General features: G+C 34.0%; 1 protein-coding gene across 1 annotated transcript; it reads left to right on the top strand.

Moving 5' to 3' along the window:
• The first annotated feature begins 13,791 nt into the window (after window positions 1-13,791).
• Window positions 13,792-17,143, top strand: LOC105788643 (transmembrane ascorbate ferrireductase 2). Its single transcript, XM_012615604.2, has 4 exons — window positions 13,792-14,144; window positions 14,665-14,713; window positions 16,378-16,577; window positions 16,680-17,143. Exons 1-4 carry the CDS (start codon window positions 13,977-13,979, stop codon window positions 16,983-16,985), a joined length of 723 nt encoding a protein of 240 aa, XP_012471058.1. The 5' UTR covers window positions 13,792-13,976; the 3' UTR covers window positions 16,986-17,143.
• The last annotated feature ends 189 nt before the right edge of the window (window positions 17,144-17,332 follow it).

Raw genomic sequence — 17,332 nt, forward strand, 5'->3', positions numbered from 1 at the left:
GCTTTATCGTCGACACGTCGGAACACCATCTTGATCGGTTGGCATTTCCAAAGAAATACTCACAGATTGCCCCCACTGTAATCCTCCAGATTCAATCCACTAGACATAAAATTTGTACCATCTTCCTCTCATTGTGATTCATGAGTAGAAAGTCTAGCTTTTCTCAATCCTCTCCCACTACAATTCAGGATCTGAATCTTTTTGGCTTGCACCATTCTTGAGGTGTCGTACCAAATGTTTATGCACAATTATAGTACTTTCTCTTCCGAGAAACTTCTTTTTATCACTTGGTGATCATGGCTTGTTTGTTCATTGAAGCTTTGTCGCCAATATGACATCTTGTCATTTTGTTCAACCAATGTTTTGACAACAAAATTTGAAATGATAGTATTAATTTTGACTTTTCCTTCTTAGACATTTCAACCTTTAAACTTGGTGTGTTCTAAACAAAAGTCCTATTTTAGGTTCCTATATTATTTAGAAGCTTTCAGAGTAATATGCAAAACTCCTTTTGCTCGAATATTCAGTCCATTAATCGTTATTTCAATGAAAACTACTTGAAAAAGATTATTAAAGTGGACAAAATGAAATTTTGTTGAGAGCAAAGCTTTAAACAAATAAACCAATCAAGATAGTAAATTTTTCTAAGATAAGATGAAAAAGATTATCACAATGGATAAGATGAAATTTTATTCAGAGCAGAGCTCGAAATGAATAAATTAATCAAGATAGAAAATTTTGCTAAGATAAGATGAAAAAGATTATCACAATGGATAAGATGAAATTTTATTGAGAGCACAGCTCGAAATGAATAAATTAATCAAGATAGCAAATTTTACTAATATATGAAATGAATAAGATAAAAACAGGTGTCCCAGATATCGCAGTATGAGCTTCTCTATATGAGCTTCTTGAAGACCCTTTTGAACTTGATATGTGTTTTAGAAGTCCTAGAAGACTTTGTTGATGCCCCGAGATGCAGCGTCTCACCTTCTTGCTAATTCAGAGAGGACAAGGCTACCGCATGCCCCACCTTTGATCAAAATTTAAATTGCCCATTCCTGGGTTTTCAATTCAAAACTCCTTTGGTCTCAAGTCGCCCTTTGCGGGTTTTCACCTTGGGCTCTTCTTTTTCTTTTTCATTTTTTTCTTCTTTTCTTTTCTTTTTCCTTTCTTTTTTTTTTTTGAACATTCATTGATTGCATTCGAACTCGTAGGATCAGGTAAGTCATTGTTATCCTTTATGGTCAAAATCAACGTTTCTTCAGATAAAGCCTTCCACATAAAGTCATTTTCAGTTTGATATCCTCTTAAAGCTTTTTTGTATGGAGAGGATCTTCTTCGATGCTAGGTCCCCCTCATAGAACTCTCTAGGGCGAACCTTCTTTGGTGAGCTCGCGTCTTTTGTTTTTGGTGTATTTGACCAAGACGGATAACTTTGAACATTTGTCTTCAATCTGGATCTGATTCAACACTTGGAGAGAAGAAATCTTGACCTCAATGAGTAAAACTGTGATAAGCCAATGCATTACCCCGGTAGAAGTTTTTTCTTTTTTTTGTTCCCACTGTACCATGGATCTTGAGGCGAAATTGTGTTAACCTTGAATAGACTACAAACTTCTGATATCGTGCCGTTGTCTAACTTTTTAGTGCATTGTCAGATATGCTCCTTTTTGGCATTCTATACTGACATATGATTTTTCAAGAATTTACAGACTGTCGGCTTTGCGACATTGGCATATGAAGTAGCTTCTGCCCACTTATTGAGGGAATCGATGACCATTAATATAACCATCAAAAACCTTAGGCAAGGTTGGCCCTGTGACATCTGTGCCCCACATAGAGAAAGGTCATGGCTTCCATTGATTCTTTGTAAGGTAGGATCTTGTTTTCCCGTCCTTAACAAATCAGGAGATAAGCTACAGTCTCAGTTATCTCCAAAGTCTTGAGGTTTAATTTGGACACATATCTTGCTCAAAAGGAAGTTCTGAGTTAATAGCAGTGCCGCTCATATAATTGATATCTGGAGACCTGTCATAGGGATGAAAGTAGATCCAAATAATAAAAGAATCTAAGAATATTTATCTGTATAGTATGATTATGAATGAAATAGAAACAATAAAAGAATATTCGCTCAAAATGAGGAATAAAGATGCATTTTATTAAAATAAAGATATTGAACATAAGCCTATCTCACAAAAAGATTCTTATTGCCCCTAGGCTTAGAGCAATAAGCGTGTTTTAGACATTACTCTAAATTATGTCTAAAAAACACAGGGATCTCTTCCGCAGTCCCGCTATTCAAAACACTTCCAAGTATGTAAAGGTAAATATCTAATAAGGTCCTTTTTCAATTATGTCCTCATGTATGGCATTGATGTGAACGCTTCCCTCATTTTGCTTACATCGTATTCACCCTATTATCAATGTGATTGGGTAACGGATTGTTTGTACTGGATGACTTATCAAATTTGACAATGCCCATACTGACGAGCCTTTTAACCAACTTTTTAAAGGCAACGCAATTTTCTATGGAATGCCCCGTAATTCCTGCATGATAGTCACATTGCACATTCGTGTCGTACCATTTGGGGTACGAAGGTTGTAAAGGCTTCAAGTAGAAAGGGGAAACAACATATGCGTCAAATAAACTCTGATACAGCTCCTGGTACAACATTGGGATTATTGCAAATTGGGGTTCCTCGATGTTTTGCTTTGTGCCAGATCCTTGTCTTTGGGGGACCTAATGGCTAGTGGTTTTTGTCTTTGACTGGTCCACAACGATTGGTTTTGAATGGCCCTTGTTATACTTGCCCGCATTATCCCTTTTATCCCTCTTCTTCTTTGAGGCCTTTACAGTATCTCAGAATTCTACCATTGCTTGTTTCAGATCATCAGAGGCAACAAGCTTAACTAGATTACTCCTCAGATTGGATCCTGAACCCATTGAGAAATTTACCGGTGTCGAGGTACTAGTTTGGTATTGTGGCCGGACATTAGCAGTTACTCTTTGTCGATATGCATTTGGTTGTGCCTGGATGTTTGTTAGGGTAAAGCCTAGAGAATAAGTAGGGTTTTCATCATCCCCAAAGCAGACCGCTGGGTTTTTTTTCCTTTTCTTAACCCTCTATCCAATAACTGGGTTAATTGGTTCATCAGATTTCTTTGGACCTCTAGCATCTGATCCTTCATATCTTGTTGCAATTTAGTTAATTGGTCTTGCATCTGTATTTGCATTTGCTCTAATCGTTCCAATCTCTGATCCATTCCTTTAGCTTCTGTTCGGGTACCGTGAAGGCGTTGGTTTGGTAGGTTAGTTTCCAAGGCAACTGAAATAATTTTACCTAATTAGGGTCATTTTGTGAAAATCTAACGCATATGATGCAATGTAGTGCACATGCATGAAATGAATGCCTAAAGAGATGTAGAAAACTTTACTAGAAAACAAACTTCTTTACATAAAATGGATGTATGTACGGCATCGCCCTCATATTCCAAGAGACAACATCGGTCATTTCCTTTATCTGTATGTTTAAGATAAATCTCGTAAATTTCTAATGGATGTCACTACTAGCTCGTTTTGCTTGATCTTGGTCGCGATCCATCGTCTGCCCATCCTCGTAATGCTCATCAGCTTCTTTAAGGAAGTCGGAATGTCGGTGACTCTCAAATAATCAGCTTGAATCTTCGGGCCACAATGTAAAATCATGTACTCTTCAATCGCCCTTCTTGTGTTTCTCGGAATATATTCAGGCAGCCGTATTATTTCCACTTTATCAAGAAATCCGTATTCCACGACAAACTTTCTAATTTAGTAATCGAGCTTGAATCAACATCTCTTTTCTAAGATGTAAATGCAATGCAATCAAAACAAAACGAAACGAGTTAGTACAGAGCAAAAGCAAAGAAAAAATAGAGTACCTAGTAAGGGTTTGAAGTGGTTCTACCTAGGATGGGCTTTTAAGTTCACTACATGCGGTTCGGCTCTAAAGTAAAGGTATCCGAACCAGCAGATTCCTCGATCCTTACCCATTATAGGCTCATACGGACCAAGTTCGATTCAGGGGAATACATTTCCCTATGGTTGCACGGAGATGAAAATCTCACGAAGACATAGGTACAGATGTATCCCGAAAGTGATCCATTATCCTACACGGAGGTGAAAACCTCACGAAGGACTAGTTTCTCACTCTCACTTAAAAGGGTATAACCAGGCGGTTATGTAGTGCAATATGCAGAAACATATCAAAAATTCATTCCAATAGAGTAATTACAAGCCGAAGTAATAAAAATCGTAACTAAATAGACGAAATACAACAAAATAATCGTAAATTTAAACCAAGTTTTCAGGTGACCTCTAGGGATTCGGTGTGATTCTACCTAGGGTAAGCTCCTAGGGTTCATTATATGCGGTTTGGTTCTAAAGTAAGGGTACCTGAACCGGCAGATTCCTCGATCCTCACCCATTATAGACTCATACGGACTAGTTCAGTTCAAGGAATACATTTCCCTATGGCCATGCGGAGATGAAAATCTGACGAAGACATAGGTACAGATGTATCCGCGATTCACTATCCCATGCGAAGGTGAAAACCTCACAAAGGCATAATTTCTCACTCCCACCTAAAAGGTGTGACCAACGGTCATGCAATGCAATGTGTAGAAAGATACCAAAACTTAAAACTAACACAGCAATTATAAACCATAAAGATGAATATCATAATAAAGGCGGATGAAATGCAACGAAAGGATCGTATATTTAAATCAAGTTTTCAATTTTTGACAAAAAGACAAAAAATAATCAACTTGTGGCCTGACTCTCGTGTTTAGCTCCCCAGTGGAGTCGCCAAGCTATTGACACCATTTTTTGGATTAAAACGGGGTGGACTTGGATTTTAAAAAACGAAAACGAAAACAGGAGTCGCCACCAATCTTTTTTTTAATGAGGTGTGATTGGATCACCTCAAAAAGTGGTTGTTTTTAATAAACGATTTGATTTTATTAAAACAATGATTTTGGTCCACGAAATTCAGAAAAATGGGTTCGGGAGCCGGTTACGTACGAGGAAGGATTAGCACCCTCGTAACGCCCAGAAATTGGTACCTAGTTGATTAGTTAATGTCTTAATGTCGAATATAAAAAAAAACTTAGAAGAATTTTAAAAATACGATCTTAAAAATTTTTGAATAATATGAGTTGGAATTTAAGATTTTCTTGTTCCGAAAGAATATCACATCCAGCACATTAGGATACGATAGTTTAAACTCTCGAAACCAAGATCACTTTATGGTTTCTAAAACCCATACTTTGAAACTTTAAGAGGGTATTTGGCTATTTGACTAAACGAGAAATCGAAACCCAGCACATTAGGGCACGCTTTCTTGAATTTCCAAATGCAAAATATTGCTTTTGTTATTTTTTAGAAAAAATCCTCATCTCGGGAAAATAACGTGTCGTATCCAATGCGTTAGGACACAACGTATTGAATTCCCGATAATGAGCTTTTTATTATTTTTAAAAGAGTAATCTCAATTATTTAGATTCAACGAAGAAAATCGGAACCCAACACATTAGGGCTCGATTCTCTCAAAGATCCCAAATACCGAGTATTACTTATATTTTAAAATTTCTTTTTTGAATTTTAAATAAAAATGGGTGTTGTGGAATGTTGATGATAATGTAAGTAAAATAATCACGCAAAAACAAAATATAAGTAATAAGACTAATATAAAAACAATCGTGCGAGCATCATGACAAATACTAAATGCATAAAAGTAAAGCAAGATAAAATAACAATAATGATATGTACATAAATAAATAAATGAAGAAAATAGATAAAAGATATATATATATGAGTTATAAAATATTAGTATTTACATATATATATATAGATTATAAAATATAAAATATATAAAATTTAAGTATATACATTATAAGAACTTGTATATGTACATAAATATAAAATTCTAAGACAAAACAATGTGCATATATATATATATATACTTATACAAATTCAAAAAAATGTATATATATATATGTACGTACTTATATTATAAAAACTTATTCACATATATATACATACTTGAAATTGTAAAATAATAACAAAAATATGTACATATAAACATATATGAAACATGGGATGTACGCATGTATGTATACTAAAATAATTGTATGTATGTATATACATATAACATAACTTGAAGTAAAAAGGTATTTAATAATATTAATAATAATGCTAATAATAATAATAATTATAATAGTGTTAATAATAATAATAAATAATACCACACATTAAAATAACGTAGCACATATATATAAGATAAATGAAAATATAAACAAAACAGAAATTAATAGTTAAAGAGAAATAAAATAAAATAAAACGGAAGGGATTAAATCGAAATCAGGAATAAATTTAAGGGCTCAAATATAAATAAAAAGGGGTAATTAAAACACGCTACAAAAGGATAAGGATCAAATACGCAATATTCCCACGTCACTGAAACGGTGCCGTTCTAGCGGAATCCAAGCGCATGGTCTGAGGACCAAATCGAAACAGAAGCAAAATTATGTGGCCAAAATCAAAAATAAAAAAGGATCGCATCGAACACGCCACAAAGGAAGGTGGACCTCTGGCGCAAATATCCCCTTAAAGCAAAACGCGCGGACCCTCCGGGTCGGATCGGGTCAGCGCGCGGGTCAGGGGGCCTCAAAACAGCGTCGTTTCATATTTAGTATAAATATTAAAAAATAAACCCAAGAAACAATCATTTCATCATTTTTTACAAAAAAAAAACAGAGAGAGAGAGAGATGCTCTATCAGGCCACAAGTCCGGCTATGGATTCCAGTAGCGCCTCTGCAGAAGTAAGCCATGCCTGCAAGCAGCCTAGAGCGCTAAAATGGGTCCTTTTTGGTCTCTTTTTGAAGCCGATTGCTTCTAGGTCATGGATCCAGGGCCGAATCCCGCAAAAGAAAAAGCGAAAGGCCCGAAAACGAGGCGAGACCGCTCGCCTTCTCCTCATCCATGGCCTGGCCGCAGTAAGGCTTTTCCTTTTCTTTTGTTTTCTTTTCTTTTAGTATGAACAATAAAGAAAAAAATAAAAAATGAGCGAATACAAGAAATACGAAGAGAAAAAAAACCTTTTTAAGAAATCTTTTTCTTTTATTTCTCTTTAATGTTCGTGAAAAATCCCCCTGATTACATTGAATTTTTTGATTTTATAGCCAAATATATCTTTGCTTTTTCTGTATTTGTTACTGCTTCTCTGCTATTTTGGGCTGCCATTGCGTGTTCTTTTTGTTTTTTGCAAGGTATAAGGTGTGGTGAGGTGACTGGGAGCAGTACAGTAGCAGTAGGCGCATTATGGCCCTGGCATGCTGCGTTGGAGAAGGCAGGGAACCCTAGGGTTCCCTGATGTTGTTTAATTTTTGGGCCCAATTGGGCCAATTTAGATTTTTGGCCTTGGGCTATTGGGTCGGGTCAATATTGGTCTTGTACAGGTCGTTTGCTACAAATTCAATACTTTGATTATTGGGGTAAAAAGGCCCAAATATACACTAAAATAATTGTCTTCAAGTAGAGAAATTATCATAATACTTTTAATTTTTGTAAGAAAAATAAATGATTGATGCGATTTTATAAGAAAAAACATGTTACATTAAATTGAGTGAATACTAATTAATTGAACTCAATTGGCTTTACAAATTTTACAATCTATATAGGTTAAATATTTGTTATGCACATCTACATGTGGATGCATATATATATATATTTTTGGTTGAACGAGTTACATTAGATAGTTTCTAAAAATAAATGATCGGTTTACATTAGAGTTAGTGTATCCAAAATGACGTTGTTTTTTATTTGTTTATATGGGTAAAATATTATTAATACTTCCAAAAATAACAAATGGTACAAAATTCATTTTTGTTATTTGTATATTGTTTATTTGTTCAGGCGATGATTCAAATTTTTTTTTTGAAATTGAAAATATCCAAATGAGTTATTTGATTAGAAAAAATGACCACACAACAAATATGGTTAATGTGTCGGTAATAAAATTGTTATTTGTTATTCACGGGTCCCCTTATAAAGTTGCACATCATTTTTTTATTTATTTGGGATATTTTAACTAATGCGGTACTTTAATATGGTTAGGGTGAGTATTGCGTATTGAAGGCTCGTGTCAACAATCCGGATGAACATATTATGCCATACTTGGAGGCATCTGGATTTGGGTTAGCGCCATTTATCTGCATGTTTGATTTGAAGGCCGACTTGATATCCGCTTTGGTCGAGTGATGACGCTCGGAGACCCACACATTTCATTTGCTGTGTGGGGAGTGCACCATCACTCTAGAAGATGTTGCACTGCAAGTTGGGCTCCCAATTGACAGCAGTGCGGTTACAAGTACAAGTATAGTGTCCGAATTGACGGTGCTTTGCTATCACTTACTAGGACACTCGCTCGGTGATGGTGGAGATAAATTTACAAGTTTGAGATTTTCATGGTTGAAGGGAAAATTTGAAACTTTACCGAGTAATGCCATTGAGCAGGAGATGATGTATGTTGCTCGAGCATATATAATGTATCTGATTTGACAACTGCTCGTTCGTACAATTGGGGCTCAACAGTACTAGCAACATTGTATCATGAGCTTTGTCGGGCGACAAAGCACGATACAAAGGACATAGGCGGGTACATGATATTGCTACTATATCCTGGGTGTTGTATAGGATACCATTTTTGGCATTAGTTAGTCACCAAACACATGCCTTCCCAGTTGTAAATAGATGATAAAATTTACGCAGTACATCAAGAATCTTTCCTTTTTATGAAAATTTGTTTTAACAAGTTTTAAGTTTTTCATAGATAGTATACTTATTCGGGTATCGGAAGGTCCTATACGTTTGCGATTTACCAACAGATGATTGAGACACACGCCAAGGAAGGGGTAATTTTTTCTAATATTCATGATATGTAATTACTTTATTTATGTTATTTGACTTGTGTTACTATAATCATGTTATTAATTGTGCAGTTCGTCTGTTTGCCATATTCTGCCTCAGGCATTGCAACTATTATTCCCTCGTCTGCTCACATCCATTCACACTGGTGGTGCATTAACGCACCCCTGCTGAATTTCTCAACAGTCGACTGGTGGAACAGGGATCGAGTTCTGTGACAGTTCGAGTGCAAACAAAATATTCCAGATATTCCACAGAGTTTTGACAATGTCTACGGAATTAACAAAAGGGGGAAACAATGAAAGAATTGGGCATTAGAGCATCAATAATATTTTGTATTAAGGAACAACATGATGGGTCAGAGACCTCGGATGTATTTTGATTTTGATTTGTGGCCTACGGTTGAGTACCAATACTGGTACATCGAGAATTGGAAACCGTATTTATTTGGTGGGCACTTAATGCTAGTCCTTTCACACATGCACCGACGAGGCCACCAACAGCAACGATGAGGGCATCCGCCTCCTGCAGCCCAACCTAAGCCCGAGCCCAAACTAGAGCAGCCTTATACACAATCTGGAGGTAGTTCTTATCATCTGAATTTAGGGGTAGATTTTTCGGGCTTGGCAAGTTACGTATGTTAGTCCAAGATTCCTGATTCCAGTTCTGATTATCTGGATCCGAGATCCTCAATGAGGTTTGATATCTTCAACCTATTACCACCCCAATACTCCACCCCTCATGGGCAAACCTTTGGGACATAAGATTTTTTGAGTATGTTTAACACACCCCAAGATTTGTTGATAGATGCCGTGAACGATGCTCCGAATAAGGATAACAATGACCGTCACGAGCACCCTTCAATGCCAACGCCAGACACCACAACGGTTTACTCCACAGACAACATCATCGAACCATCAATTTTAGCACGTGTAATATTATCTTCATTACATGCATTTTGTAATTGTAATTCAAATTTTCAAGTTTGCATAATATATTGTTTAGTCATTTTCTCTATATTTTAATGTAGTATTAACTGAAGTGCAATCTTTTCATTTTATAGTTGAACATGTTTAAGCAATATCAAAATTCCATCATAATCAAATAAATTTTAATAAAACTAAAAGTATACACAAAATCTACCTAAAATAAAATATTACTTTAATTGATAACAACATTTCACATAAATTTGAATATGGAGTACATTAATTCATATTCCACTCGATCGAGATGATTGTCCAATATGGTAGGTTCAATGTGGGCATTTAGTCCGAGTATGACCAATTGTTCTGTACATATTGTAATGTTTAGGGTCAGTTTTCTCCCTCAAGTCTATTTCACCTTGAATCCTGGTAACGTGTGGGTGTCCTTTCGGCTTTTTACGTAACCCCGAAGTCGAGGAATGCACTTCCCAGATTGACACATCACACAAGATAGGGAACTTATTTCCCCAAGTACGCAATCTGCTTTCCAAAGTGTACACCTCATCGATATATTGTTCAACATTGATCGAGGCGTGAGCACAAGCTACAACGATGTTCATACAAGGGAAATAAAGTGTCTAAAAATTCTCACAGTCGCACCGTCTATTTTGGAGATCAACTCTGTAGGACCTAGGTGGGATATCGGTTTGGTGGTTAATGGACTTTGTAACTTAAAAAGTTTCTAACTGTCGAGAATATATTTCTACATTCATCGACCTCGCTCTTTGATTGTTCACATCCATTTCCTTCCTGACCTCCACGACAAACACGTGTCTCGCCTCCATCTGGTTTACTTGTTTCAGCCTCATTCTTGACATCAAGGTTGCCAGCTTGTAGAACGTAGCTGAGAAAATAAATAAATTGAAAGATGTCATGTTCGCTTCAAGACGGAGTTAACCACCTTTGCTAGGTTGGTAGTCATATGACTATATCGAGACCCATCATCGAAACTTTGAGCCTATTGCCACGACTCTATGGTATCCAACCACTTTCGGAAAGGAGTATTCGTTTCAATATGCATATCACCCTCAAGTCTGGTCAGCTTTTGCCTGAAACGGTGTTGTTCTAACTCATACGTTTCATATGTATTTCGAAAAGACATGTTACCTTTTCGAATTAATTTATGGAAGTATTAAGAATATTCAAAAAATATGTTCAAATCTATGTCAAACCCGCATACAGACAATCGCCTATCAATAGATGCTCTCGGAACATTCGTGCACGAATCTTGAACTCCATATTCTTCACTCAATGAAGTGAAATCTTCAACTGACTTCACATTAGCTAACTCAGAAAACAACTTAATCGGTTCAGTGTGACCACTCTCAGTCCAACAATAAAGTGCGGCCATTGTCTCCATGTCTTTATCGTCTACAAGTTCCATCTTGATGAATTTGATGAGATTTGACAAAATTGAGAATTTGTAGAATAGTTCCAATATCCTCCTCCCACAACGTCTAACAATTTTTGCACTGATCCTTTCCTTCATATTATCAACAGACACATTTCTGTTAAATCTCATTGCTATTTGTTGGCGACATTCAAATATACAACCAACTGTTGTTGTTAAAAATACTTCATCAAAATAAACGCATACGAAGAATTGATTGTCCATCTTCAATATTAAATCTATAAAAATAATTAAATTTCTCAATATATATTTGAAAAACAATATTCAACTATAAAAAATATAAGAAAATAAAATTAATATTGTACTAACTTTACGAATTCTTCTTTGTTTTCTTCTCATCTACATTTTTTTTTGTTTTCTCCTCATCTACAATTTTTTTCTCCTTTCTTCTTATCTGTTAACTGCTAAACCGTTCAAGAAGACATTGTTTAAATAGGGCCCACTGTCGCCTGACACATCTCGTCCACCTGAGTGTCGCCTAACACATCTCCTCCACCCCTCTAAGACGTTTCAAACCCGTATTTTACTCGTATTTTGGCAAATAATACCGGTGTCGCCATATGTGTACCCTTCACCAATAAAATATTTTTTAACCCAATTACGGCTTAATGATTGCATGATGATTGTGGGAAATTTTGGGTGGTGTCGCTATCTTATTAGGTATCACCCATGGCCACTGTTTCAAACATCTCATTTTGATAAATAACTCGACTCATATACTATTTGCGATATTATTATTTTTTATATTAATGAGGTAAAAAAAAGCCCAAAAAGGAGTCTTTTTAATTTTCTTTCTTTCAAAGTTTTTGTTTTTATTTGATTTTTGGTGTGGAACTTTTGATGGACATAATTACACATAAAAGTAAATGTCAAAGATTAAAATGTTATTAATGTTACGATTTATCTTAAAATTTTAACATTCTTTAAAAATTCCATTTGCTGGCTAATGTATTTTTTTAAATGTCATAAATAAAGAATTAGTAGAGAATAATTATTTTGATAACTATAATTACATTTTAAATAAGAATTTATTTGATAATTTATTAAAAATTAATTCTATAAGAATATTCTTAATTAATTCAATTTTATTTTATTTATTTTAATATTATATTATCATATAAAACTTTACATTTTAGAATATGATGAAATGTTTAAAATTAAGAGTAAAATGTAGAATATAAAATTTTAATTTATATTTATCAAATAATTTATTTATCTTTCGATTAATTTTAAGTAATATATCAAATAAATTTCATAACTTTAATTTAGCATTTAGAGTTTCAATACTTAATTTTGTTTTTTTCAATACTTAATTTTTAATTTATCAAAAATATCCGAAAATTTTGAGATTCTTAAATGGTGTTACTAAATACATAAAACTAAAATTTTGTATTTCTTTAAAAAATAATAATTTAATATTTATTAAAAATAATATAATAAAAGAAAATAATAAATTACAAAATAAAAAGAAAAGTTGAGCGAACGTGATATGTATAATAAAGTAATGATCAAATTGTATAAAAGGTCATAGATTAAGTGCTTTTTATAGATTTAGCCCTTTATTATAATTTAAACATTTCTAATCTCTTTAGATTTTCAAAGAATGTATTTGGTAATGTGGTATATACATCTATATAGTTACAAAAATATTATTCTCAATTTTTTTATTATCTTTTTGAATGTGCAAACTGCAAAAGAATATTTAACTTTAATAAAAGTAAAAATTTATATGCCACACCATTTTTTCTAAAGAAAATAAGTTAGGTGGGAAAAACTTTTAAAATTTTTAATCTTTCTCAATATTGATATTCAACAAATTGGTTCCTTTAAAAAATTAGAGCAATTTAATTTTATCAATATTTCAACTGATTAATTAAGAAAATTAATATAGATGTTAATATTTTCCGTCAATTGTACGTAATTTTGATTGATATAATAATAAATTTAACCTCAAAATTTACTTATTTTATTAATTTGATCCTAATTTAAAAATTTAACCCGTAAATTGTTTTTAATTTCGTCTTCAATGTTTATATGTTTTGTCAATTCGATCTTGATTCTAAAACATCAACAAATCTAGCCAGAACATTTATACAAAATATTGTTGGCTAAATTTTTTAAATCAAAATCAAATTGACAAAATATGTAAACAACGAGACTAAATTTACAACTATATCAATTAAAATTATGTACAATTGAGGGCTTGAGAGGAACCAATTTGCTCAATAGCAAAATTAAGGAGTTGAGAGGTTTTTTTACGAAAAAGAAAAATTGTCCTACGATCGAAAGTAAACATTGCAAAAAATAAAGAGTAAAAATGATGAAATTAGAGTATAGAGAAAAAACTATCTGCTAAAAATGCATAATACAAGGAGCTATTTTAGAAATTGACCTATATTAATATATAAAAAATATTGTCGCTGTATGAAAGTTGAAAACTCTGATGCCTCGTGTTTCTGATCTATTCTCTACAGATTAATCAAATAGAAAATCCTTCTTCACTTCATTGTAATCAAAAGGCAGCAATTTCGCATTCTTCCGAGGATACCCATTTCTCCAACATTCAAAACAACATATCTTCTTTTTTTTTTTTTGGGGGGGGGTGTTTGTTCTTGTATGTGTGTTTCTTCTGATACAGAAATGGGGGTTCCGGTGATCAAATTTCCAATCTTTATGGTAGTTAGAGGACTGGGAATAGTAATAACAGCTATTCTTTTCGTATGGACTGTTCATTACAGAGGAGGATTGGCTCTCATCTCTGATAACAAAGATCTCATCTTTAATGTAATCTCTTCCCTCTTTTGCTTTTAGTTTGTTGTGTGTGTGTGTGTGTTTGGGTAAAGTAGAGAAGCAATAAATTTCATTTTAATTGATTTGCCAGTTACTTGGTTTTGTTTTTGTTTAATGGGCTGTTTCCATTTCTTTGGTTTTTATTAGTTTACATATGGTGATTCAATGATTTTGTTTCCATTTTGCTTTATAATTTGTGATAATTTATAAGTTGAAAATTGTGGATACATTAAACATCAATGTTTCATTTGTTTTGACATCAAGACATACTGCCATTCTTCACACTGTTTAATTGTACAAGTAGTTTACAAGAAAGTGAAAAAAAAAATTGATGATCAGCTTTAGTTTTTAGGTAAATTTTGTTATTGCCATTGAGAATGAACCATGTTTTTGAGCAAGTAAAAATGAAAAACTTGATTTCTATTGATATTATATCTTAGCATTTCAACCAATGAAGAGGAGCATCTTCTTTTTCCATTTCAGAAAAGTAATCTTTGTTGTGTACTTATTGCAGGTCCATCCTGTTTTAATGGTCATTGGATTAGTGCTCTTAAATGGTGAAGGTGAATGCCATTTTCTTATTGTTATAAGCATGTTCTTGATGCTGCTGATTTCTATTATTCAGATTAAATTATGCCAATTGGACGAGATGAAAGAATAAATACTTATTGAGTGAAAAAAAAAAAACTGTTGCATATCTAGAAATTGGTTGTTTTCTGAGAACTTATCCCTTTTTTTGTCACTGATAGGTTTATTGAGGTTTTCTTGGGACTTGAGAAGTGACTTGCCTATAAATTATTAGTAGAGCTGCTCTAATATTTTTATGTACCTCTAAGACTCTGCAGTTTCTTTAATTTTTCATGACATGATTTTGCTTGAAAATTTGGATTTGGATTTCATTTTCCATATAAATTATAATAATGGAATGCGTTCCTTGTGAATAAAATTAGTTCAGTTTCAATATAATATATATTTGAAAAGCATAAAAGTATGAATTTGTCAAATTTATAAATTTCTTAGGAATTTCAAATTCTCTACTAAAGAGGCATTTAGCAAATCTATGTATTTGAGAAATAAGCATGGACGTTACATTTGTATGTATGTTATTTATACTATTTTTGAAATCCGAGTTCCAAATTGCTACCTAAGGGGATTGTCATGATTTCTTGGAAGGATTTTGATATGAAAGTATATATTATGCCTTTTGTTTTCTCTTTTGAGATATCATTGCTATTATGGAGGACTGTGGCTTAAATATTTTAAGAGTTTGTGGATGTTTTACATGGTACATTGATGTGAGTTGTTGTTTTTCAAGCCTAATACATTAACTATGATACATGCATAAGCTAATAAGCACAAGTTTGTTTTCCCCCTTCCTGTCTCTATACCTCTCCAGAAGCTGTTATACCTATTAGATCGATATTTTCAGATACTATATTCATCAATTTGCTGGCTTCAAAACAAGTATAGATTTACTTCATCTTCCATGCAGGGAAGAAAATAAACCAAGTTCCATTCAATTTCTCCCTTGGGTTTGTAGGGTTTTGTTTTCCCCTTTGTTGCTTCAATATTTTATCATCAAGTGTAACTCAACAGTCCATTTCTCGAAGGAAATCATCTTATAGTGACACTTAGAAGGATAGTTGCATCTGTTTTTTTATTTTTCTTTATCCTTTTCTTTTTTTGTCCTTTAGGAGGCATGATGTTGGGTCTAGTGGGAGAACATAAGGGATGGTTCTGTCAGTTTTTGGAGTCAAAAAGAGAATAATACGAGGTTGTACTTCCAATAATCTTTTCTCTACTGTTCTACAGCATTGAATCTCAACTGTTTATTTATGGGGGTCCACTTGGAATCCAAATTCATGGATGGCCTAGATTCTTTAATCATCTACAATTAGATGGTGCAAAGTCTCTACAGAGCCTTCACCCTGATTTGAAGCCCCTTTAGTTTAGTCACACATTAGTCATACTCACAATTGATTGTGCCAGATGCTCTTTGGATAATTAAATACTATTTTGGTTCTTTTACCCATTTCCCTGGTTCTAGGACTTGCCAGCAAATTCATGATAAATTTATCTGTTCACACATATATCTCCTTTGATCTGCCATAGCATGGTGAAACTGCGACTTGTCTAAAAATATTTTGTTCATGAAGAATAGAACTTAATTCTACATTTGATCTGCCATCCTGCTTTGTTTAACTCATTTGATATTTGTTTAATGCAGCCATGCTGGCATACAAGACTGTTCCTGGGACAAAAATCTTCAAAAAGTTAGTTCATCTTACAGTTCAGTGTCTTGCTTTTATCTTGAGTACTATTGGTGTATGGGCTGCTTTGAAGTTCCACAACGATAAGGGCATTGAAAACTTTTACAGTCTACACTCATGGTTGGGCATAGCTTGCCTTTTCTTATTCGGCATTCAGGTTCTATTTTCTGCTCCTTTCCAGTGCATTTTGGCTTCATTTTGTGAAGTTACGGACCTTAATGATGTCTCGTATTTTACTTTATAATTTCTTCTCCACCAGTGGGCTGCTGGATTCGCAACTTTTTGGTACCCAGGTGGCTCAAGAAACAGCAGAGCTGCATTGTTGCCCTGGCATGTGTTCTTCGGGATGTATACGTACGCACTTGCTGTTGCTACTGCTACTACGGGTATCTTAGAAAAGCTTACATTTCTCCAAACAAACCGGGTAATATCACGCTACTCTACGGAGGCATTGCTAGTGAACTCATTGGGTATTTTGATTGTTGTGCTGGGTGGGTTTGTGATTCTGGCCACACTCACTCCTGTGAATGGCAAAAGTGATGTCCACAGGGGACTAGTGGAATGAATAGGTTATAGGTACAATCTGTGTTTATATTTCCAGGGGATTAATGGAACCAGTAATGAAACCTTAAAAACGACTAGTACATGTTAATCCTCTACTGGACTTTCGAGGTGTCGATGGTTTAATATTTACTCTCTTTTCTCAGTGATTTTCATTTTCAATTTAACTAGTTCCTCTTCTTTACCAACCATAAAGTTAGTTTGCCGTAAGTTGAGTTACATTGATGATTAAGGAGATGGCAAATGGTTCTTTCTTTGCCAACCATTTTTTGCAACTGAAAAAACTGAACTTGATTGGCTGGTTGAAGCAGTTCATCTAGCTCTACATACCCAAGAACAGAAACACCAAAC

This window comes from Gossypium raimondii, chromosome 7 (assembly GCF_025698545.1).
Source record: "Gossypium raimondii isolate GPD5lz chromosome 7, ASM2569854v1, whole genome shotgun sequence".
Classification (NCBI taxonomy): domain Eukaryota; kingdom Viridiplantae; phylum Streptophyta; class Magnoliopsida; order Malvales; family Malvaceae; genus Gossypium; species Gossypium raimondii.